This window comes from Chinchilla lanigera, unplaced genomic scaffold (assembly GCF_000276665.1).
Source record: "Chinchilla lanigera isolate Chin_1 unplaced genomic scaffold, ChiLan1.0 scaffold00187, whole genome shotgun sequence".
Lineage (NCBI taxonomy): Eukaryota > Metazoa > Chordata > Mammalia > Rodentia > Chinchillidae > Chinchilla > Chinchilla lanigera.
The window spans coordinates 195,566-219,556 of NW_004955588.1; the positions used below are offsets into that span (position 1 = coordinate 195,566).

Genomic DNA, 23,991 nt, shown 5'->3' on the forward strand with positions numbered 1-23,991 from the left:
CTATTCAGTATAGTTCTGGAAATATTAGTCAGAGCAATTAGACAAGAGAGAGAAATAAGAGGAATAAGGATAGGAAAGGAAGAAGTGAAATTATTATTCACAGATGACATGATACTCCACATAGAAGACCCCAAAAACTCCAGCAAAAGGCTTATAGATTTAATAACCAAATTCAGTAGTGTAGATGAATACAAAGTCAATACTCAAAAATCAATAGCATCCCTGTACACAAACAGACTGAGAGAGAAATTAGTGAAGCCACACCTTTCATAATAGCATCTAAAAACTGAAATACTTAGGAATCAATCTAACAAAAGATCTATATAGTGAAAATTACAGTACTCTGAAGATATAAAAATTCTGAATAACTCTATATCAGCAAGTGAAATTTAAAATGTAATAAAAAAAAACTTGTCAATGAAGAAAAGTCCAGGGAAAAAAGAGATTGAAGAGATTGAAGAGGATTTCAGAAAATGGAAAGATATTCCTTGCTCATGGATAGGAAGAATCAACATTGTGAAAATGGTCATACTGTCAAAATTGTTGTACAGATTCAATGCAATCCCAGTTAAAATACCATTAGTATACCTCACAGACCTAGAGAAAACATTCCTAAAGTTCATCTGGAACCAGAAGAACCCTAGAATAGCAAAAGTAATCCTGGACAACAAAGGAAAGGCAGGAGGCATCACAATCCCTGACTTGAAATTATACTACAAAGCTACTGTAATAAAATCAGCATGGTACTGGCAAAAAAAAACAGACCTGAAAAATCAATGGAACAGATTAGGAGATGTACACACAGCTACAAACACACTTGGCCACCTTAGCTTTGACAAGGGGGCCAAACATGTTCACTGGAAGAAAGACAGCCTCTTTAATAAATGGTGCTGGAAAAACTGGCTTTCCACATGCCGAAGACTAAAGCTAGACCCATGTCTATCACCACGCACTAAACTTAAGTCAAAATGGATCAAAGATCTAAATATCAAAACAGAAACACTAAATCTACAGGAAGAAAAAGTGGGTAAAAATCTCAAAGACATAGGGGTAGGCAGAGTTCATAAACAAAAACCAAACTGCACGGGAAATACTTCAAAGAATCAACAACTGGGATCTTATCTTATTGAAAAGTTTTTGCACATCAAAAGAAATCACCAATAGAGTAAAAAGAAAACCCACAAATTGGGAAAAAATTTTGGCCAACTGCCCCTCAGACAGAGGACTTCTATCTAGAACATACAAAGAATTTTTTAAAAATCAGGCCCCCAAAATTCAAAGACCCAATAAAAAATGGGCACCTGAGATTAATATCCACTTCTCAAATGAAAAAATACTAATAGTGAATAAATTTATGAAAAAATGTTCAACATTAGTCATTCAAGAGATGCAAATTAAAACATCACTGAGATTCCATCTCACCCCAGAAAGAATGGCTATCATTAAGAAATCAACCAATGACAAATGCTGGAGAGGTTGTGGGGAAAAAGGAACACTTCTCCACTGCTGGTGGAAGTGTAGATTGGTGAAACCATTGTGGAAATCAATGTGGAGATTCCTCACAAAACTAGGATTAAATGTCCCACTTAATTCAGCTATTCCCCTTCTGAGTATTTTTCCAGAAGAATTAAAAACATCATGCCACAGCAATATATGTGCACCCATGTTCACAGCAGTGCAATTTATCATAGCTAAATCTTGGAAACAACCCAAATGCCCATCCACTGAGGAATGGATAAAAAAGATGTTGTATTTTTACACAGTGGAGTATTACTCAGCTATAAAAAAGATAAACTTGACGCTTTTATAGGTAAATGGATGCAACTAAAGACCATACTCATAAGTGAAATAAACTGGACCCACATATGTAAACATCATATTGTCTCCCCAGTGTAAGAACATGAAAGAGTAAATAAAACACAAAATGTACAATAGATAATATGAAAGGGAAAGAAATTGCACAAAGGAAGGAACAACCGGGATGAGGGAAAGAAAAAGAAAGAAAGTACTAAGGCAATATATACATATATACATGTATACAGAAGGATAGCTGGGATAACTGTACTGCTGATGTCTGGTGGTTTATTGAAAGGAACAGTTAATGCTTAAATTTTTTTATATATATTTTGACCAATTTTACATGCTTATATCTGGTAATCTGAACAACTTATATGAAGACAATAATATGCAGTATAACAACCACTGGTGAATTCCTACCATCCTATCCACTGAAACTGTACTGTCTCTAATTTTTTTTTAATTATTATTTTCTTACTCTCTTTAATGGTTTAATCAATCTTCAGTCTTATGTCTGGTAATCTGAGCAACTTGGTTGAAGACAACAACATGTAATATAACAACCACTGTTGGGCCAGGGGTGGTGGTATAAGGTTGTAATCTCAGCACTCGGGAGGCTGAGGCAGGAAGAGACCAGCCTGGGCTACAAAGTGAGCTCAAGGCAAGCCTGAACTGCATAGTGAGGCCCTGTCTGAAAAAGACAAAAAAAATTAAAAAATTTTAAAAACAACCACTGTTAATCCCTATCATTTGGTTTGAAACCCTGTATCATTTTTAATGTCCTTGGTTTGTTTTGTTTGTATTTTGCTATTGTTCTTTTGTTTTGTTTTGTTTTTTACTATTCTTTTTAAAATAAAAAAAAATTTTAAAAAAAAGTCAGTGATCACATCAAGACATGGTAAGCTGCCCTCTCAGCACCAGTCTAAAGTTAGGGACAGCAGCCAGGAGTGGTAACCACACCTGGAATCCCAGCACCTGGGAGGCTAAGCCAGAAAGATCACCATGAGTTCAAGGCCAGCCTGGGCTACACAGTGAGTTCAAGACTAGCTTCAGCTGGGCATGGTGGCGCACACCTGTAATCCCAGCACTGGGAGGCCGAGGCAGGAGGACAGTCACAAATTCAAAGCCAGTGTAGGCTGCATAGTGAGTTCAGGGGCAGCCTGAACTTTACAGCAAGACCCTGTCTCAAAAAAACGAACAACCTCCTGCAAAAAAAAAAACCAGCCTTAACTACATAGCAAGACCCTGTCTTAAAAACAAAAACAAAAGACAAAAAAACTTAAGTTACAGATAGGATTTTTTTTAAATTGTTAAAAATACATCTCATAAAAGCTTAACTTTTTAAGTGTTCACTTTAGTAGTGTAATCACATTCACACCACTGTACAAAAGATAACTAGAACTTTTTCATCTTATAAAATAGACACTACTAACTGGACAGCATCTTCTCATCTTTTCCTTCCTCAGGCCCTGGTAATCACCACTCTACTTTCTGCATCTATGAGTTTGATTAAGATAACTCAGGTAAATAAAATTATACGGTATTTGCCTAATTGTGATAGGCTTATTTCGATTAGTATAATTTTCCTCAAGGTTCATTCATATTGTAACACATTACAGGATTTCCTTTCCTTAAAAGCTGAATAATATTCTGTTGTATGCATACACTGCATTTTCTTTATCCATTCATTTGTATCATTCATCGTTATCTGGGTTGTTTCCATCTCTTGGCTACTGTAAAAAAATAAGGCAACGAACATGGATGTAAACAACTCCTCAAGATCCTGTTTTAAACTGGGCATGGTGGTACATGCCTGTAGTTCCAGCTACTTGAGGGACTGAGGCAGAAGGATCCCTTAAGCCCAGGAATTTAAGGCCAACCTAGGCAACACAGCAAGACTCCATCTCAAAAAGAATAAATAAAATAAAATCCTGATTTCAATTCTTTTGGGTATTTACCAGAAGTGGGCTGAGGAAGCCCATGGTAATTCTGCTCATTTTCTGAGGCACCAGTGTATTTTTTTCCACTGTGGTTGCACCAGTTTACATCACCACCACTTATGTACAGGGGTTCCAATCCCTCCACATCTGTGCCAATACTTGTTATTTTCTATTTTTTTGGATAGTGGCCCTCTTAATGGGTAAAAAATGTTATTTCATTGTAGTTTTGTGTTTCTCTAATGATTAGTGATGTGAGCATCCTTCACATGCTTGCTGGCCCTTTGTGTCTCTTCCTTGGTTAAATATCTATTCAAGTACCTTGCGTATTCTTTAACCAGGTTATGTTGTTGTTGCTGCTCCTGAATTGTGAGAGTTCTTTGGATATTTTGATATTAATCCCTTCTAAGATAAATAAGTTGCATGTTTTCTCTCGATTCCATAGATTCCCCACACACACACTGGGGCTTGAATCCAGAGCCTTTGCACTGTGCTACACAGCCCTTTTTTTATTTTTTTATCTTGAGGCAGGGTCTTGCTAAGTTGCCCAGGCTGGGCTAGAACTTGTGATCCTACTGCCTCAGCTTCCTGCAGCGCTAGGACTACCAGGTACTCACTATTACACCAGGCTTTGTGCAGAAGGTTTTTATTCTTTTCTTTCCTTTTTTTTTTAAGATAGGGTCTTGCTATGTAATTCAGGCCAAGCCAGTTCAGTTCAGGCAGCACCCTCCTGCCTCAGCCTCCCAAGTGCTGGGATTACAGGTGTGTGCCACTAGGCCTAGCCAGAAGTTCTTTTTTTGTTGTTTTTTTTGTTTTCTTCCAGTACCGGGAATCAAACTCACAACCTCGCGCTTGCCAGGCAGGTGCTGTGCCGCTGAGCCAAATCCCCAGCCCCAAGCCAGAAATTTTTAAAGTATAGTTTTCAATTCTACTTAATTGGCAGATAAACTCAGTTTGCTACTACAGAAACTATAATGGAGGACGTATTGAGAGAGGATGCCCTAATTCCCAAAACAGTACTATTCGCTAGATGATCTGAATTGTCTTCTCCTTGCCACAGGACACAGTGAATATTCTACCAACTTTCATCAGAAAGTGGTTTTGGAAGTTATATTAAGTCTCCTTCACAAAATTTGCAGTTTAATGGTAAATTTTTGTTTTGTTTTTTTTTTAGAAGGGTCACAATCTAAACTAACAATAATAGGGATTGCCTATATAATTCAATGAAGAGTGCTTGCCAAACACCCAAGAAGCTCTAGGTTCAAGCTCCAGCACTGCAAAATAATACTAAATAGTAAGAAGTATATTAAATACATAAACAGGTAACAAAGTCATTTATTATCAAGTCTCACAAACTATATATAACTGTTCATAGTACATTTTTAAATGACAGCATAATATGAGTGATACTTGCTGCTGCAATGTTATAACATCCACAACATCATGGTGATAGGAATTTTCCAGCTCCATTATAATCTTATGGGACCACTATCTCATAGTACTCTATTGATGATCAAAATGCTATGTAGCACATGACTTTAGTTTGTGATCACTGGATTTTGTGGAATCAATGACTCAGGTTAGATCTAACTGATGGGTATAAACAGTCTGGGTGTTACCTCCGTACCATTCATATACACAACACAGTTCTACTAATAGCACTTATTATGATATAGTAATTCTGAAGTGGATGAATTCCCAATAGAGTTGCTTAAAGAAGTCCACCCTTTGCCAGAAAATGAAATCTCACCCCCTCTTTACATCTTTTGAGGCCCATTAAAGTCTAAAGAGACCTCTGAGAGCATTATTTTCATTTGCAACTACTTTTTTATAGAAGCCAAGTCACAGCTGCTGTTTTCAAAAGTATGTGGCAATTATCTATTTAGTAGCTAGAAATATGAACTTTGAGTTTAAATGTTACTACAAAAAAATAAAGATATTACTGACTATACTAAACATTATAAAACTAAACAATGGCAAGTAATTTAAAATATGGACATCCTGGGGCAACCCACTTTCTGAGCATTTCTCTCAATAAATTCTTCCTACTGTTAAAAAAAATAAGGATATCTTTCATGTAAAAAGAAAAAGCAAAGCAAATATGAATGTATCTGAAATCTTCTGGAAGGATATTCAATAAAGTAGAAATTATAATAACTTCAGGGAGGGTTCTGATAGCCCAAAGTAAAACAGGAAGACATACTTTTATGGTGTGTCAATATTTGAAATAAAATATTTTTATATACTTTTCCTGTTAAAAATAATCAATAAAATAATAAGATAAATAAATGAAAACTGTGGAGCCATATAACCAATTAATTTTTGTTTAATAGGCCTTACTTACTTACTTACCAAGTATTTGCCACTTGGCAATACAGAGATTACCTGGGTAATATATTCAACATGACAAAGAAAAAAGGAAGGTTACAGTCATGGTTATCTTTTTTTCAGTCTTATTTCTTTTCCTCTTTTTTTTAAACATCAAAACAAGTCAAGCAATTGCTATTTAGCAAGAATATTCCCCATTTTAGAAGAGTCCCTTCAACAATATACTGAAAGGTCTATTTTCAATGCTCCAAAACACTCCTTACTCACAAATACAAATTCTAATTCCTGCTACCTATAGGAAAAGCAATAGGTATTAGAGGGTACGATAAAGTAGTATATTAACATGTCATATCTTCAAATATCAACTTCCTTGCGTTGATACTCTCCAATACTGACTCAGGACATAAACATAAGACTTGTTTTGACCAATGGGACATTAGCAAATGTCACAGAAGCAGAGGTTTCTTAAGCACACTTGGACATGCCTTTTGCACCCTGGTTATATTTGCCATCTGAAGAAACTTACTCTCACCTCTTTCAGGACAAAAGGCCAGATACCAGCCATCCCAGCTGAGTCTAACTCTCAGCTGATCAGCAGGCTGAATGCAGTCTTATGAGTAAGTGTAGGCAAGATCAGCAGAAAAATCAAGTAGTCAATCCACAGAATTGTGAAATAATAAACCATTGTTCTTTTTAAGTTATCATCAACAGATAACTGATACAGAGGGTCTTGTAAATTCTGTTTTCTCTTCCCTGAGGTCCTGCCTCTGAAATTATTAAAACAATGCCTGAAAATTTTATGGGATATAATGTAACATGAAAATGTGTGGTTTAAAAAAGTACTCTCCTTAGGCCCAGGAACAAAAAATTACAAGTACACAGGTCATAAATTTCACATTATAAGCTTAATGTTTTTCAAACTCTTACCTCAAAAATTTACTGTTCCCTTCTCCATCATCATCAAAATCCAGCCTGAGGAAAGCCAACAAAAAAAAATACTGTTAAGTCTACCGATAATACAGAATATTAAGGAATATTAAAATTTCTCAATATACCTACTGTACAACCACCTAAGTAGGAGAAGGAAAACAGAAAGTAGGTAGTAGTCAAACAATGATATTATCTTCCTCATCATGCCGGACTGGGCAAAAAAGTTGGGAAATAGAAAAAGAGTACCTACTGCTAACTCAGCACTTCCCTGGAGTAGCAGCCCCCATTATAAAGGTTTGCCTCAGAGTACAACCTCTACAGAAAGAACAGTAATCTACTCAAAACAGGCAGGAAAAACAATTAATATGAATAATTTAATTTAGGACTTGTTTTTTTTTTGATAGTGGTGCTTAACATCAAACCGTTGTACATGCTATCAGTGAGCTACACCTCAAGCTCTTAAGTCTATTTTTTTACTTCTGTGGTCTCCTCTAAGCCATGCTACTGGCTTTCTGAAACACTTATCAAAACAGTGATATTATTATATAAAGGAATTACATAAAACGTAAGTTTAGTCTAAACATATAATATATACTATCATTTATATATATTACATTCTGAATAAAATATATGTATAAAGTCAAAACCTCAACCCCCAGGGCCTCTTTTGCCTAGATAAATACAAATATAAAACAAGTAAAATGGGAAAATGGAAATACAAATATAAAACAAGTGAAAATGCCATGTAAGGAACACAACTGACATACTGTAGACATTTAGTGAAAGGAGAGGTGACTTTCACCTGAGGGGATTAAGGCAGATTATAGGTAATAAAATAGGGCAATCTCCTATTAATTTCTGCATTCTGTTAAACTAAAATGTTGCTCATGTTACCGTCTTAACCCAGTGATTACTCTTGGCTTCTCTACCAGTAAAATAACCTGGTATTTGGGGTCTCCAGATGAGCTGCATATGAAGTAGATGGCACCAACTCAGAAAGTATTTGCTCCTCTTACTCATTCCTGGTCCATGGTCACCTGTCAAAGTCCTACTCATCTCCCCAACATCTGCATTTCTAAGAATCTATCATGAAAAACAAACTTGAAATGGGGCGGGGTAGTTTACAAAAACTTCATTATAGCATTACAAATAATAGTAAAATTTTTAAAATAAAAACCCCCAAATAAGAATAAAGGCTGGGTGTGGTGGCACACGTCTGTAATTTCAGCACTTGGGAGGCTGAAGCAGAAGGATCACCACAAGTTCGAGGCCAACATGGGCTCCATACTAAGTTCAAGGCAAACCTGACCTACATAGTGAGCCCTGTCTCAAAAAAAAGGAATTAAGTGCATCCTTTTATGCAAGCATTAAAAATTATGTTTATACAGGACACATAATAATGCAAAAAATGCTATTATATAAAACTATATGAAGCCATATAACTGTTATATAACTATTTTTAAAGATTTATGTATAAAGATGAAGGAAATACACTAAAAATCTGACAGTATTTGGCTTTGGCCACTTTTTGTTCTTGCTCTCTCTTATTTTCCAATCTCTTTTTTTTTTTGTCCTTTTGAGACAGGGTCTCGCCATGCAGTTCAGGCTGTCCTTGAGCTCATTTTGTAGCCCAGGATGGTCTCAAACTCACAACGATCTTCCTGCCTCAGCCTCCTGAGTGTTGGGATTACAGGCGTGCGCCACCACACCCGGCTCCAATATTTCTTTAAAAGAAGTATTTTTTTAAAATTTTTAATGCATTTTTCTGATTATCAGTTATACATACTCATTTCAGGAAGCCTGGAAAGTAATTAAAAGAATATTATAAATCACTCATAAACCTATTACCTAGAAATCTGATGAATGTTCTTTTAGACTTTTTGCAGTGTATACATTATACATATTGTGACAGGATCTCACAATGAATATAACCATTATGTATTTCAAACATGCACAGTTAAACCCCCAACTTAAGAACATTCAAATTGTGAACTTTCTTTCACAGGTATACTGTATAAGGCCACTGTTGGCTTATGAACAAATGTGACTTACACACACACAATTCTGGAACAGAACTCATTCATAAGTTGGGGACTTACTGTACTAATAAAAATAAAAATTCAAAAACAACAAAAAAAGAAATGACAAATACAACACTCACAGTACAATTAAAAAATAAATAAATAAAGGCAGAGTGTCACTATATTTCCCAGGCTACCCTCAAACATGTTATCTTCCCACCTCTGCCTCTCAAGTGCAGTAGCTGGAGTTACAAGCAGATACAACTCTATCCAGCTAAATCTATAACTTTCTCAAATGATCTCCTAACTTTGATATTTATATTGCTTTTAATTGTTTGCTAGTACATATAACCATAGCACACTGCTTAAGAGAGTGGATTCTAATGCTAATCTCCTATGATTCATATATTCCGCCACTACTAAGCTTTGAATCTTAGAAGTTACTTATTCATCCTATGCCTTAGTAACGGACTAAAATATACAAAGCTCTTGGACACATAGCAGGTCTTACTAATCATGCTACATCTTGAGTCAAAGATGACTCATATTATTACTGATGGGACAAAACAAAGACTAGTTAAGATTAGCTACATTATTTTTTTAACAAAGAAAGAAGTTTAATAGCAAAAATATATAAAATAGTAGCCATTGGGGCTGGGGATTTAGCTCAGCGGCAAAAGCGCCTGCCTGGCAAGCGCAAGGTCGTGAGTTCGGTTCCCGGTACCAGAGAAAAACCAAAAAAAAAAAAAAAAAAAATAGTAGCCATTCTTCCAGGCCTTTCCAAAGAAACCTCCTTTTTGGAGCTTTTCCCATATACCGAACAGCACTGTATTTGTTCCTTTTAAAAATTTGCCTGTTCCATCATGGATCACATTTATGTGTGTAATGATTATACCTGTTAAAATTTAATCAACTTGGGGACAAAGAATATGTCTTATTTATCTTTGGATCCTACCAGCAATCAGCACAATGCCATATACTAATTAAGTATTTAATAAATATATTTGGAACTGAATGGACTCTGTACTCCAAATCAAACAAACAGTAACAAAAAAAGAAATATTCTAGAGTTTAACATTCTCTAAATTCAAAAAAGAAGCCTATCAAAGTTTTGAGGATATAGATACAAAGCTTAATGAAAGCAGCAAAGTTTCTTAGCAATAGATTACCCAGTGAAATCTCTGGGCTTAGCCATAGTCCTTGCTGAGATTTTTGTTTTAAACACACAAACACATACACATACACACCCACTTATAAGAAACTTGTAAGACATAAATTTTATATGAAGAAAGTCCAGGGATTGTGGAAGTTATATGGCATCAGTATAGTATGTAACAGTTGAAGTGAGAGGATCGAAAATAGTCAAGTGGGTTCAGCAACTAAATCAGGTTCATTTATAGGAGAAAGAAATTCATAATACTCAAACTCACCCTGGTCGACGCTTAATAGCCCTCTGGACAATGGCACCCCCACCTTGAATCCCAGGCCCTGGATTTCCAGAGGCAAGGGCTGGACCCAATGATGATACATCTGATGTCATTTCTATCAGGAAAAAAAAAAATACACATTTATAAAGTTAAAGTCCCTTCTTATAATCAGTATCATCAAGTTGCTGAATTAAAAAGCTCAAGCTATGGATAAAAACCTAGCATTTTACTAGAAGACACAAATATTCATATCCTGATTGCTCTTCTTAAAGTCTCACATTGGTAAAATATTTCCCCATTTTTTAGTTTCCCCATTTTATAGAGCTGGTAAGAGGGAGTACCACATTCCCTAGCCTTCACTTTTAAGAGCTTACAAGTGTGATAAAATATGAATTTAAAACAAATACAAATTGATTTATACACTTCATTCATGCAACAAATACTTCTAAATTATTTTACTGATTTTAACTGGAAAATTACGGTGGCTCATGCCTGTCACCCCAGCACTCAGGAGGCTGAAGCAGGAGAATTGTTGTGAGTTTCAGACCAGCCTGGGCTACAAAGTGAGCTCAAGGCTAGCCTGAACTGCAGAGCGAGACCCTGTCTCAAAAAGACAAAATAATAATAATAATAATAATAATAATAATAATTGGAAAATTAGACAGAAAAACCCACAAGTAAAAATTATCTAAGCTCTAATACTTAAAATTTTAAAAACTTTTTATTATTTCTAAGTTTATTAGTACCATTTAGGTACACATAATGATAACACTTATCATAGGGAATTTGTACCTGTACATGATATCTTGATTCCTCTTTTTTTCCCTTTCCCCTCTTCTCCCTTCAACCCGTCTTCCGCTCCTTATTTTTGTTTCATTTTGTTTTGTTTTTTTGTTTTTCTTCTGGTACCAGGAATCAAACTCACGACCTTGCACTTACCAGGCAGGCGCTTTGCCACTGAGCTAAATCCCCAGCCCTTCCCCTCCTTACTTACAAAACTTTATTTCCATTTTATCCCTTTCATATTTTTTGTTCCTTTCTTTCCTCCTCCCTTCCCTAGTTTCTCTTTCCTTCTGAACAATGTCTTCCTATTTCACAATATCTATTATACATTTTTGTTATTCAGTTTCTCACACCAGAAACACAGTGTGATAGTTACACATTTGTCCGATTTATTTCACTTAAGAATATGGTCTCAAGGTCCATCCATTTTGCTGTAAATGTCTCAAATTTATCCTCCTTTATGGTTGAATAGTACTCCAATGTATACAAAAACATCTTTTTTCCATCAGTTGATGGGCATTTGGGCTGTTTCCAAGATTTAGCTATTACAAATTGTACTGCTATAAACATGGCTGCACATATACTGTTGTAGTATGATGTTTTAATTCTTCTGGGAAGATACCAAGAAGGGGACCAGCTGAGTCAAATGGGATCTCTAGTCCGAGTTTTTGAAAGACTCCAAACTGATTTCCACAGTAACTGCACCAGTCTACACTCTCACCAACAGAGAAGAAGGGTTCCTTTTTTTCCCCACATCCCTGCCAGCATTTGTTATTGGTTGATTTCTTGACAATAGTCATTCTTTCTGGCATGAGATGGAACCTTAGTGTTATTTTAATTTTTATCTCTTGAATGACCAGGGATGTTGAACACTTTTCATATATTTATTTGCTGTTTCTACTTCTTCATCTGAGACATGTGGTATTCATCTCAGATGCTCATTTTTGATTCTTTAAATTTGGGGGATCTGATATTTTTTCAATTCTTCATATGTTCTAGATATTAGTCCTTTGTCTGAGGAACAATTGGCTAAAATTTCTTCCCACTCTGGGATGCCTTTTCATCCCGTTGGTGATTTCTTCTGCTGTGCAAAAGCTTTTTAATAAGATGAGATCTCAGTTGTTGAATCTTTGTAGTATTTCCCATGCAGTCAGGGTTTTATGAGCTCTCTGCCTACAACTATGTCTTCAAGAGTTCTACCTATTTTATCTTTCAGCAGATTTAGTGTTTCTGTTTTAATATATAGCGCAAAACTGAAAGTCCCTTACTGTGTCTCTGTGGCCCATCCCTGTAACCTCTCTTCTCTCCTTCTAATTCAATTTTATCACCTAAAGAGTAACTTGCTAACAGCTGAGCAAACATCTCCTTATATGTTCTCCTTATCTTTGTATATATACTTATCCTTGCAATCAAAAACAGGCACATCGAGCTGTGGATGTAGCTCAGCGGCAGAGCACCTCCCTGCAAGACCAAGGTTCTAAGTTCAATTCCCGCTACCCCAAAAAAAAAAAAAAAACAGGTACACCTTTAGTAAAAATGGAGTCTTGACTTGCAACTTACTTTTTGTCATTAAGTATATGTCACAGATACATGTATTTTTAAAAATTTTAAGTGTTAGGATTTAGATTATTTTTACTTTTGGGTTTTTCTGTTTAATTTTCCAATTAAAATAAGTAAAGTAAGTTAGAAATATCTGTTGCATAAATGAAATACATATATATTTTTACAAAGCTACATATATATATATAAATATATATATATTTACAAAGCTACATTTTGATACTTGGAGCATACCCCATATGAAAAAAATACCACCAGGAAGGGGTAATCCCCTCTTCTCCAGGAGTGGCCTGGGGGGAAAGGGCTACCTGAGGGTCAGGAAGCACCAAAGAGCCCGCCTGCAAACTCAGGGCAAAGGGAATGCCATCAATGCTGCAAGCTGTGAGCAATACAAGGGGGAAATGTGAATGTGGCAGTAACAACTCCAGGCACACAGGACAAAGGCAAGGGAGCTACACAAAGCCACAAAGCTACTGGAGTTCCTTCCTCTGCTTGGCCTTTTTCTGCTTCTGTAGCATTGTCTCTAAGTCCCTCTGTGAGCAGCAGCAGAAAGCCCATCATGTAAAGTCCCTCTGCTTTTTTACATTATGGCAGATGGGCTCTGGTATGGCCCATCTATGGGTAGGTAGGCTATGGTAGGCCATGGCTATGGCAGCAGCAGCGCCAGCCTACTTCAGATGCGTCCTCTCATTCTGACACGGCAGGCCCTGAAATGTACCATATTTTATTCAACTAGTTCCCAACTGATTGACACTTAGGTTGTTTTGTTTTTTACTATTATAAATAGTACTTAAAGGTCCTTTACATAACCAGGCATGGTGATGCGCACCTAGAATCCCAGCACTGCAAAGGCCAAGGCAGAGAGATAACAAGTTTGAGCCCAGCTTGGGCAACTTAGCAACACACTGCCTCAAAATTAAAAAATAGAAGAGCTGGGGATGTAGCTCAGTATAAAAGGCCTGGGTTTACTCCCCAATACCAGAAAACACACACACACACACACACACACACACACACACTCTTTACATGCAAAATTTTAAAACTCTTGTTATTTAGGACAGATTTCTAAAGGTAAAATTCATTGTATCCAAGAATGTAAGCATTTAACATTTTGATGGATATACTAAATTCATTCCAAAATGGGCACCACACACGTGCTTCCACTAACAGACTGTGAAAGAACCTATTTCCCTCACTAGCACTGGATGTAGACTGAGCATAACAAATCTCAACCTAAAATCCTAAACACTCCAAAATCTGAAACTTTTTGAGTACGAACATGACATCATAAGTAGAAAATTCTACATCTGACCCCAATGTGATGGATTACACTCAAAATGTAGGCACACTAAAACTACTGCACAAGCCAGGCGTGGTGGCGCATGCCTGTAACTCCAGCACTCCGGAGGCTGAAGCAGGAGGATCGTTGCGAGTTTGAGATAACCCTGGGCTACAAAGTGAGCTCAAGGCCGGCCCGAACTGCATAGTGAGACCCTGTCTCAAAAAGACAAAAAAAAATAAATAAATAAAACTACTGCACAAAATTACCTTCCAATTATGCGTATAAAGTATATGAATCAGACAATGGTGCCACGAGTGTCATGGGCACAGTGCTGTCACTTGTAGTCAGGCAGTGGCCGCACAGCACAGAGCACACACACCTTAGCAAGGCTGAAGTGGAGACACCCCCGCCATCACAGCCCTTGCGCTGGGGCATCCACCCTCGCTCACTCTGCTCTTCTTCCCTTTGCTCACACCATGGCTGATCAGCTGACTGAAGAACAGATTGCTGAATTCAAGAAAGCCTTCTCTCTATTTGATAAAGACGGTGACGGCACCATCACAACAAAGGAATTAGAAACTGTCATAAGGTCACTGGGTCAAAACCCAACAGAAGCTGAACTGCAGGGTATGATCAACCAAGTGGATGCTGATGGTAATGGCACCACTGACTTCCCAGAATTTTTAACTATGATGACTAGAAATATGAAAGATATAGATGACGAAGAAGAAATCGTGAGGCATTCCAGGTCTTTGACAAGGATGGAAATGGTTACATCAGTGCAGCAGAACTACATTACATCATGACAAACTTAGGAGAAAAACTAACAGATGAAGAAGTAGATGAAATGATCAGAGAAGCAGATACTGATGGAGACAGACAAGTCAATTATGAAGAATTTACACAGATGACAACTTTAAAATGAAGACTTAATTTCAACTACTTTTTCCCCATTCTAGAGGAATCAAATTGAATCTTTTACTTCCCTTTGCAAAAAAAAGAAGAAAGAAAAAAGTTCATTTATTCATTCTGTTTCTATGTAGTAAAACTGAATGTCACACAAAATCTGCGTGTATTCATTGGTGGTCCTGTCCCCTAAAGATCAAGCTACACATCAGTTTTACAATACAAATAATTGTACTACCTTAAAAAATATATATATATATGAATCAAAAATGTTTTTTTCTGTTTAGATTTGAGTCCCATCCTTACCATATCTCATTATGTATGTGTAAATAATAGGAAATTTAAATCTGAAATATTTCTGGTCCCAAGTATTTTGGATAAAGGGTACTCAACCTTTTAACATGCTTATTTTTGCCACATCACACAAGTTAAAAATGGCATATTACTTGTTTTCATTTGTATTGTTTTTTTAAAATTATAAGTGATCTAAAATTAGAATTGACTCTTCCTATATTTAGTATAATACTTTTATGCTAAATAATGTGTGTTACTGTTAGATATCATTAAACTGTAATATGACTGTCTCTCTGTGAGTGATAAAGGCCTGGTCCACAGGGTAGCACTACTGGGAAGTAGTGTGGAACCTTTGGGAGGTAGGGCCCGATAGAAGGTCCTTAAGCCTCAAAAAGAGCATGCCCTCAAAAAAGGATTATGAGACCTCACCTATCTTCTCTCTCCGCTGCCCATCCGAGTTACCAAATGTGCTTCTGCCATTGTGTGCCAATATTTACAGCCCTCACCAGAACTAAGCAAATCCAGAAGCCACTCCTTTGACCCACCTGTGAACCAAATCTTTAAACTAAACAAACCTTTTCTCTCTATAGATTAGTTCCTTCCAGTATTTCATTACAGCAACATAAAGCTTGATTAATACAGTGAGTATTTTTCTAATGAATCTGTGGAACCTCTCAGTGTGTAAAGGACATGAGTCCCTTTGTCCTTCAAGTACTACAAATATTTTCTCATGATCCATAATTGCCTTTAACTATATACACATTTCATTTTTGTTACTAAATTCATCAACATTTTCCCAGATAGCTCCTGGATTTCTGTGTTGCTTAGGAACATTCCTCTATCTCTTGGTTATTTCTGTATTTTCTTAATATAACTGTTTTTCACATCTAGATCTTAAATCCATCTGGAATCCATTTTTGCATATGATATGTTATGGCTTATATTTAGATCCCCCCCTGCCAAAAGCCTCATGCAATCAAAGGCAGGGTGTTTCAGAGGTGGCTGAATTTAAAGTCTGTGAATGTGGATTAAGGGTGTGATACTGGAATTAAGGGTGTGGATAAAAGAAGCCCTGCCTAGGTGTGAGTGGCACCAATCAACAGGCTTATTTGTTGAGTGTGGTGGAACAAGCGTGTAATCTCAGCACTTGGGAGGCGGAGGCAGGAGGGTCTCTGTGGGTTCACAACCAGCCTGGACTACATAATGAGTTCAAGGCCAGCCTAAACTACATAGTGAGACCCTGTCTCAAAAAAACAAAATGAAACAAATAGGCTTGTAGCCTGAATGGAATATAAAGGGACAGAAAGAGGTAGGCCTGATGCTGCTGCTTTCTGTTCACTGCTTGCTACCTTCTGTCTGCCATGCCATGAACTGCTTCTCCTCTGCAATGTCCCTCTGCCACACTGCCCTGCCTTGAAGTCAGCCAACCATGGACTAAAACCTCTATAAACTGTGAACTAAAATAAATCTTCCTACAACTTGTGGGTGTTGGGTATTTTGTCTCAACAATGAGAAAAATAACTAAAACACTTCTACTCAAAGTACTGCATAATATTTCAGTGAATCATGTGCTGCATATACAATGGTAGCCCATGACACTGCACTGCCTAGTAACACTGTAGTTCTCAGTTTGTGTAATACACTCTGTGATGGTCATACAATGACAAAATCAACTGATGCATTTCTTAGACTTTTGCTTGTAGAACAATGGAGCAGATATACTGTTCCCTATTCTTCCTGCTAAATGCAACTAAAAATCATAGGCATCCTATATAAAACAAATATGAGAGTACTCCTGAAGATGAGAAGAAGAAAGCACAATAGCTAGGAACCTCATGACAACAGGAATGACATAGTGATCAGTTTCTAGAGTTTTCTTTTTGTCTCATATACCCCAGACATGAGGCTGAAGAAGTTAGCCCAGAAATTCCAAGGCTAACAGATAAAAACAGACTCCCCAAAAGTATGTTCTCTCTAATCAAAGGACAAGGAAAAAGAGCACCCTCACAAGACAGAAAATGTTTACACAACTGCAAAACACAATACGAAGAAATTATGGCCCCATTCTCACTCATGCCAGCAAAAGTTGAAAGGGGATCCCAGACCAACATATTAGTAAAGCTATAACAAGGAAACCCAACACCCACACAGGGATAGCTTGAGAGAAGGCCAAACTCAGAAGTTTCATCTCCCTTGGCCAGAAATAAAGACCTAAACCTTGTTGTGTGCATGGGACACAAGCTATAACTCCCATCCTCAATCAACAATAATAAGGAACCTTCACCTCACATGTCACAGAGACCAGTGGGAAACCTGAAACCCTCTCTTCCCATCAATAACCAGGCAATGCTCCTCTTCCCCTATCAGTGTTATCAGTGAATGGCCGCTAAGAATAGAAGGTTTTTAAGTAAGCTGCAAGTCATATAATACAAAATTGTTGAGGTTTTCATTTAAAAAAAAAAAAAATCACATCAAGAATCAAAATCCCAAACTGAATGAAAAATGTCAATCAATGGACACCAACACTGACATGACTTGACTAACAATAGCTTTTAAAGTAGCCATGATAAAAATGCTTCAACAAGCTACTAACTACATGTTTGAGGCAAATGAAAAAAACAGCCTCAGCAATGGGGAACTAGGAGATACAAAAAAGTAATCCAATGGAAATTTTAGAAAAAGGAGTAACTGAAATAAAAACTTCATGGTGGTCTCAACAACAGAATGTAGCATGTAAAGGAAAGAATCAGTGAATGGATGACAGAACATGAAAAATTACCTAACCTGGATGGGCACAGGAAGACTACACTAAAGACTGCCTAATCTAGGCTGGGCAAAAGGTAGTACATGCCTGAAATCCCAGCACATGTGAGGCTGAAGCACACACATACAAATAAAAAAAGTGGGAGGCATATAGCATGTAAACAGCAGTGCACTCCTATAATCCCAACTATTTAAGAGGCTGGGACAAGTTTAAAGTAAGCCTGGGCAACTGAGCAAGATAAAAAGGGCTGGGGTTAGCTTAGTGCGAGAGTGTCCCTGGGTTATGCTTTAATCTCTAACAATGTTAAGTAATCTTTATATCAAGAAAAAATATGATATAACTAGATATTAATATTACTAATTTTGATAGAAACTGCTTCTGGCTTTACATAAGTGGAAGCAATTTTCCTAAAAATTTTTGAATTTGGGGAATGATACTTTTTCTTTAACTTCTAATTTGTCTCTCCCCATTTCTGGCTAATATAGAACTTTTTGAGAAGCTGAGATTTAAAAGAGAAAGAATTTACTTCAAAATTAATATTTTAAATTGTTTTTTAATTAAACAGTTTTACAGATAAGTTTTAGAATAAAAACCTTGCTTTAATATTATAAGGTGCACTGCAGGTGTGCCACACTGCCAGTTATTACTGGACAATAAATGCCCTACGCATTGACCCAGAGGACTGTGAAAGCACAGGAAGTCATACTTTCAGAGCACGTGGAACTCTTATTTACAGACTTTCTTCCTGAAATCATCCTGGAACATCTCAGTCTACTCAGGTATTGCCACAGCACTTGCTTTGATGCTAAGAATGCCTCAGAAGTGTGTTCAATATCATGATTTATGGGTCCTTCAAAAGATTTTGTTGTTAACATGTAGGCAAATAGTACTAAACAATATTATCCAAACTAAGGCTGCCAAATACCGGATCTTAGTAATACAAATTACAAAACATTTCCAAATTACATTAACCAAATTACAAAACATTTCCCTGTAGGGCTATACAAAAAATATATAATTAAAACATTTTAAGTTTTATAGATTACTTATTTAGAGAGTTAAATTGGATTTTGCCATTGCTGGGACTGTTTTCAAGATGGACACAGGAAAAAAAAATTAGATGCCGTCTGTTTCAGATTCTTTTTTTCCCCATCCTTTCCATGTTCTGTGGCTTTGAATTCATCAGATTATTTTTAAAAATAAAAACCCACAATAGATTTAGACTATGTAATATCAGCTCTATCAGTGAACGTTTAGTTAATGGACTTCTATTTTCATAATGAGTTATGATGATGGCAAGCATTAAAGGTAACTGTTAGTTCAAACTCTGTAGCACCAGGTGGCTTCTTGCATCTTTAATTATTATCATTCTCTCTTTAAATCATTTGTGTCAGTAATGCTTACCATAATCCACTTGCTAGTGTAAGTTGCTTTAAAAAATTAGATATGGTGATATTAAAATAAATCTTTATTGATATAAACTGGGCTACATAAGAATTTAAAACTTGTGATCTATAAAAGATCCTATAAGAAGATGAAAAAGGCAAGTTACAGAGGGGAAAAAAACATTCCCAAATCAAATATCCACAAAGGCCTAAAATATACAGAATACAAAACTCAAAATTCAACATTAAAACAGCAAACTGTTCAATTCTAACATAAGCAAAAGACATGAAAAGACACCCCACAATAGACCTATAAAAGGTAAATAAATATAAGTAAAGCTGCTCAACTTTTTTTTTTTTTTTTTTTTTTTTTTGAGACAGGGTCTCACTATGCAGTTCAGGTTGGTCTTAAGCTCACTTTGTAGCCCAGGCTGGTCTCAAACTCACAACAATCCTCCTGCCTCAGCCTCCTGAGTGCTGGGTTACAGGCATGCACCACCACACCAAGTCTGTTCAACATTATTATCCATGCAGACGTAAATTAAAACCAAACTGAGAGAGATATAATGAGGAAGATGATTCATGTATGTTACCTGCATGTACAAATCTGCAAAATAAAACCCCACTAACCTGTATAACCAGTATGTACTAATAAAAAAGATCTGAAGAAAAACAATTAATTAAATAACAAAACAAAAAAAAATACTACAGTAACACATAGAATGACTAAAAGAAAAAATTATAATATGGGGAAGGATATATAAAAAATGATCATACACATTGCTGTTAAGAATCTAAAATACTATAGTATAGCCACTCTAGAAAATACTTTGGTCATTTCTTAGAAAACAAAACACAAAACATATACAGCAACTGTACTTCCAGGAATTTATTTTAGGAAAATGGAAAACAAACTATTATTTTAGGAAAATGGATCCTCCTGCCTCAGCCTTCTGAGTGCTAAGACTACTCACATGTGCCACCACACCCAGATTTATTTTGTTCTTTGTACTTTGCCTTACTCAAATGAGAGTTACAGTACTATTTGGTATTTAAGCCTCTGTGTCTGATTTATTTCACTTGGCATTATATTTTCCAGGCGCATCCATTTTCCTACAATGTCCCCAATTTATCCTTCTTTACAGCCTATTAGTAATCCATTATGTACAGATACCATATTTTCTTTACCATTCATCCTTTTGATGAGCATACAGGCTGCCTTCCAGGCTTTAGCTATTATGAATTGTGCTGCTATAAACATGCATATGCATGTATCCCTGTAATATATTTTAGCTTTTTGGGAAGATACCTAGAAGAATAACTGGGTCAATGGAATTTGTAATTTTAGTTCAGTAATTTTTTTTTGTTGTTAACAGATATCAAACCCAGGGTCTCATGCTTGCCAAGCAGGTGCTCTGCTGCTGAGTTACATCCCTGGCCCATAATTTTAGTTCTTTAAGAAATCTCCAGCCAGGCATGGTGGTGCACACCTATAATCTCAGCACTCAGGAGGCTGAGGTAGGATAGCTATAAGTTTGAGGCTAGCCTGGGCTACAAAGTGAGTTCAAGGCCAGCCTGAACTGCATAGTGAGACCACGTCTCAAAACGACAAAAAAAAAAGCAACCTCCATACTGATTTTAATAAAGGTTTTACTAGTTAACAATAATGTAGAACACCCCAAGAAGAACTCAATGACTACATTCATCTGCTACCACTGTTAAAAGCCAGGCCACCTCAAGAGGAACTGCCCTAAGAGGCCCCCTGGGCCATGCCCTGAATGCAAAGGTGACCTCTGGAGATCGGTCTGCCCTCTAAAGAGGAGGCCCCAGAGCTCAGACCCATCCTACCAGTTAGTCCAACAGGAATGAGGGGGCCCGCGTGCTCTGCCTTCTCCCTCTGGCCAGACTGACATCTCCATGGAGGAGCCCTGGGTAATCATGACTAGAGAGGAAAAAGAAAACAGCCTGTTGCTAGATACAGGTGCAATTTCTCGGTCCTTCTTTTCAATCCTGGCTTCCTTCCAGCTGTCACACCTCAGTGAAAGGAGTCACTGGTGAGGAGGTAATACACTATTTTTCATACCCCTTAGGCTGTAACTACTTGTTAGATCTTTCTTGGGTATCTCTGTCTTCCTGAGAAACCACTTTGAAGATACCACCATGTATTACAGCAGCCATTGATATTTTCTTACTAATCTGTTTTTTCTTACTAATCTTACTAATAACTCTGCAACGTTTGTATGGTTCCTTTGCTATTTCGTAAATGGCTCTATGTTTATTACTATGTGTTTCCGACAACCACCATTGAGAATAGTCAATGATTATTCAATTGGTCACTCACGTATAGCTCTATCTATTTTCTTTAGAAACCATTTTGAAGATATCAAAGTACAGTACAACAACCACTGTTAATCTCCTACAACTTTTGTCTGTAACTCACTATTATTTGTCTATTTGTTTTCCTCAGAAACTATCTTGTAGATAACAATATGTAAAACAACAACCACTGATAATTTCCTACCACTTTGTAATTCGGTAAGCCCCCCTATTACTATGTTATTCTTCTTTTACTCTTTAAAATAAAAAAATAATAATAATATAGAACAGTTCCTTCCTCCTGCAGTCATGCCAGCATTTATTCTTTTTTTTTAGCATCTATCATTTTTTGGCTTCATCAATGACTGGGCAGTTTTTCTGGTGTAAAATGAAATCTTAGCCAGGTATATGCTACATGCCTGTAGTCACAACACTCGGAGCCTGAGGCAGGAGGTTCACTGTAATTTCAAAGCCAGCCTGGGCTACAAAGTGAGTTCAAGGCCAGCCTGAATTGCATAGTGAAATCCTGTGTCAAAAAGACAAAAAAGAAATCTAAGTGTTATTTTAATTTGCATTTGTCTAATGGCTAGAGAAGCTGAACATTTTTTCATGTTTGTTGGCCATTTGTACTTCTGAGAAGTGTCTATTCTTTTCACTTTCCCATTTCTTATTAGGGTCTTTTATTTTGGATAAAGACTCCTTTTTTTAGTTCTTTTACATATTCTAGATACTAATCCACTGTCTGCGGAATAGCTGGCAAAACTTTTTCCCCATTCTGTAGGTTGTCTCTTCACTCTGTTGTTTCCTTTGCTATATAGAGGCTTTTTAATTTGATATAATCCTATCTGTTGATTCTTGCTGTTATTTCTTGTACAATTCACGAATGTAGATTCAGGTAGATTCACCTGTGAATTGAAGTGTTTCACCTATTTATCCTCCAGTAGGCTCCTTGTTTCTGCTTTAGTGTTTAGATCTTTGATCCATTTTTAGTTTAATAGATGGTGAGAGATTGGGGTCTAGCCTCAATCTTTTGCAAACAGCCAATTTTCTCAGCACCATTTGTTGAACAGGCTATCTTTCCTCCAGTGTATGTTTTTGGTTCCTCTGTTGAAGATTAAACATCTGAATGTGTCTGGGGATGTTTCTGTATCTTTTATTCTGTCCCCATTGATCCAAATGTGTGTTCTCATGCCAGTACCATGTCATTTTTATTACTATTACTTTGTAGCATAACTTTGTTCTGTTTTGTTTCTTATTAAGACTGAGTCTTCCTGTATAGTTCAGGGTGGCCTTGAACTCACTATGTACCCCAGGCTAGCCTAGAACTCACAGCAATCCTCCTGCCACAGCCTCCCAAGTTATTACAAGTGTGCACCAACCACTACGGCCAACCATAGTATAATTTGAAATCAGGTATTGTGATGCCTCTTTGTTCCTGTTGTCCAAGATTGCTTTTGCTATTCTGGGTCTCTTCTGGTTCAATATTAATTTTAGGATTGGTTTTCTAGTTCTGTGAAGAATGCTGCTGGTATTTTGATTGAGATTGCTTTGAATCTATATCACTTTTGGGAAAACAATCTTGACTGCTATCAATGTGAATATCCTAGTCATGATACTGTGTAGCAATATGCTGCCACTGGGAGAAACCAGTTAAAGGCACAGGAGAAACAAGGTATGACACACATACCTACAATTCCAGTACCCTGGGAGTCTGTGACAGGATGAACATAAACTCTAGCCCAGGCCAGACAACACAGAGACTCAGTAAGACCCTGTCTCAAATTTTTTAAAAATTTAAAAGGAGGTAGGACATGGTTCCATATAAAGGCCTTGAGTTCAAGCTAAGAAAGAAAAGAAAAACAAAAGGAAGGGAGGAAGAGAGGCAGAATTGGTTATGCAGGGATGTAGGGAAGGCCATGGAGCCGATCCCCAACACTGAAAACAAAAAGGTATAGGAGGTATCTGTTAGTTCTTATAACTGTGAATCTACAATTATCTTGAAAAGAAGTTGAAAACTTTAAAAGCCTTTTGTTATATACTTCCTTTTCCTTTTGAACTTTAAAATCTGTATATAAAGTTCTAATAAAAAATTCATATAGTTATTTCAATTACATTCAATTTTATTTATTCTGAAAGAACAGTACCACTTGACATTGTATTTCCTCACACAAGAGTATAATATGTCTTTCACTTATTCAGATCTTCTCTAATGTCTTTCAGTATAGTTTTATACTTATCTTCACATAGGTCTTTTTTTTTGT

General features: G+C 36.6%; 1 protein-coding gene and 1 pseudogene across 5 annotated transcripts in view; one reads left to right on the forward strand and one right to left on the reverse strand.

Moving 5' to 3' along the window:
• The window catches only part of Arnt (aryl hydrocarbon receptor nuclear translocator), a 73,586-nt gene that overhangs the window by 36,104 nt on the left and 13,491 nt on the right, over positions 1-23,991 (reverse strand). For all 5 annotated transcript variants that reach the window (XM_005414456.2, XM_005414455.2, XM_005414454.2 and 2 more), the window contains 2 exons: positions 10,444-10,555; positions 6,990-7,034 (listed from right to left, as the gene is read on the reverse strand). In XM_005414456.2, coding sequence (XP_005414513.1) covers positions 6,990-7,034; positions 10,444-10,555 — 157 coding nt within the window. The remainder of the gene's footprint in view (positions 1-6,989; positions 7,035-10,443; positions 10,556-23,991) is intronic.
• Positions 14,542-15,005, forward strand: LOC102014192 (annotated as a pseudogene).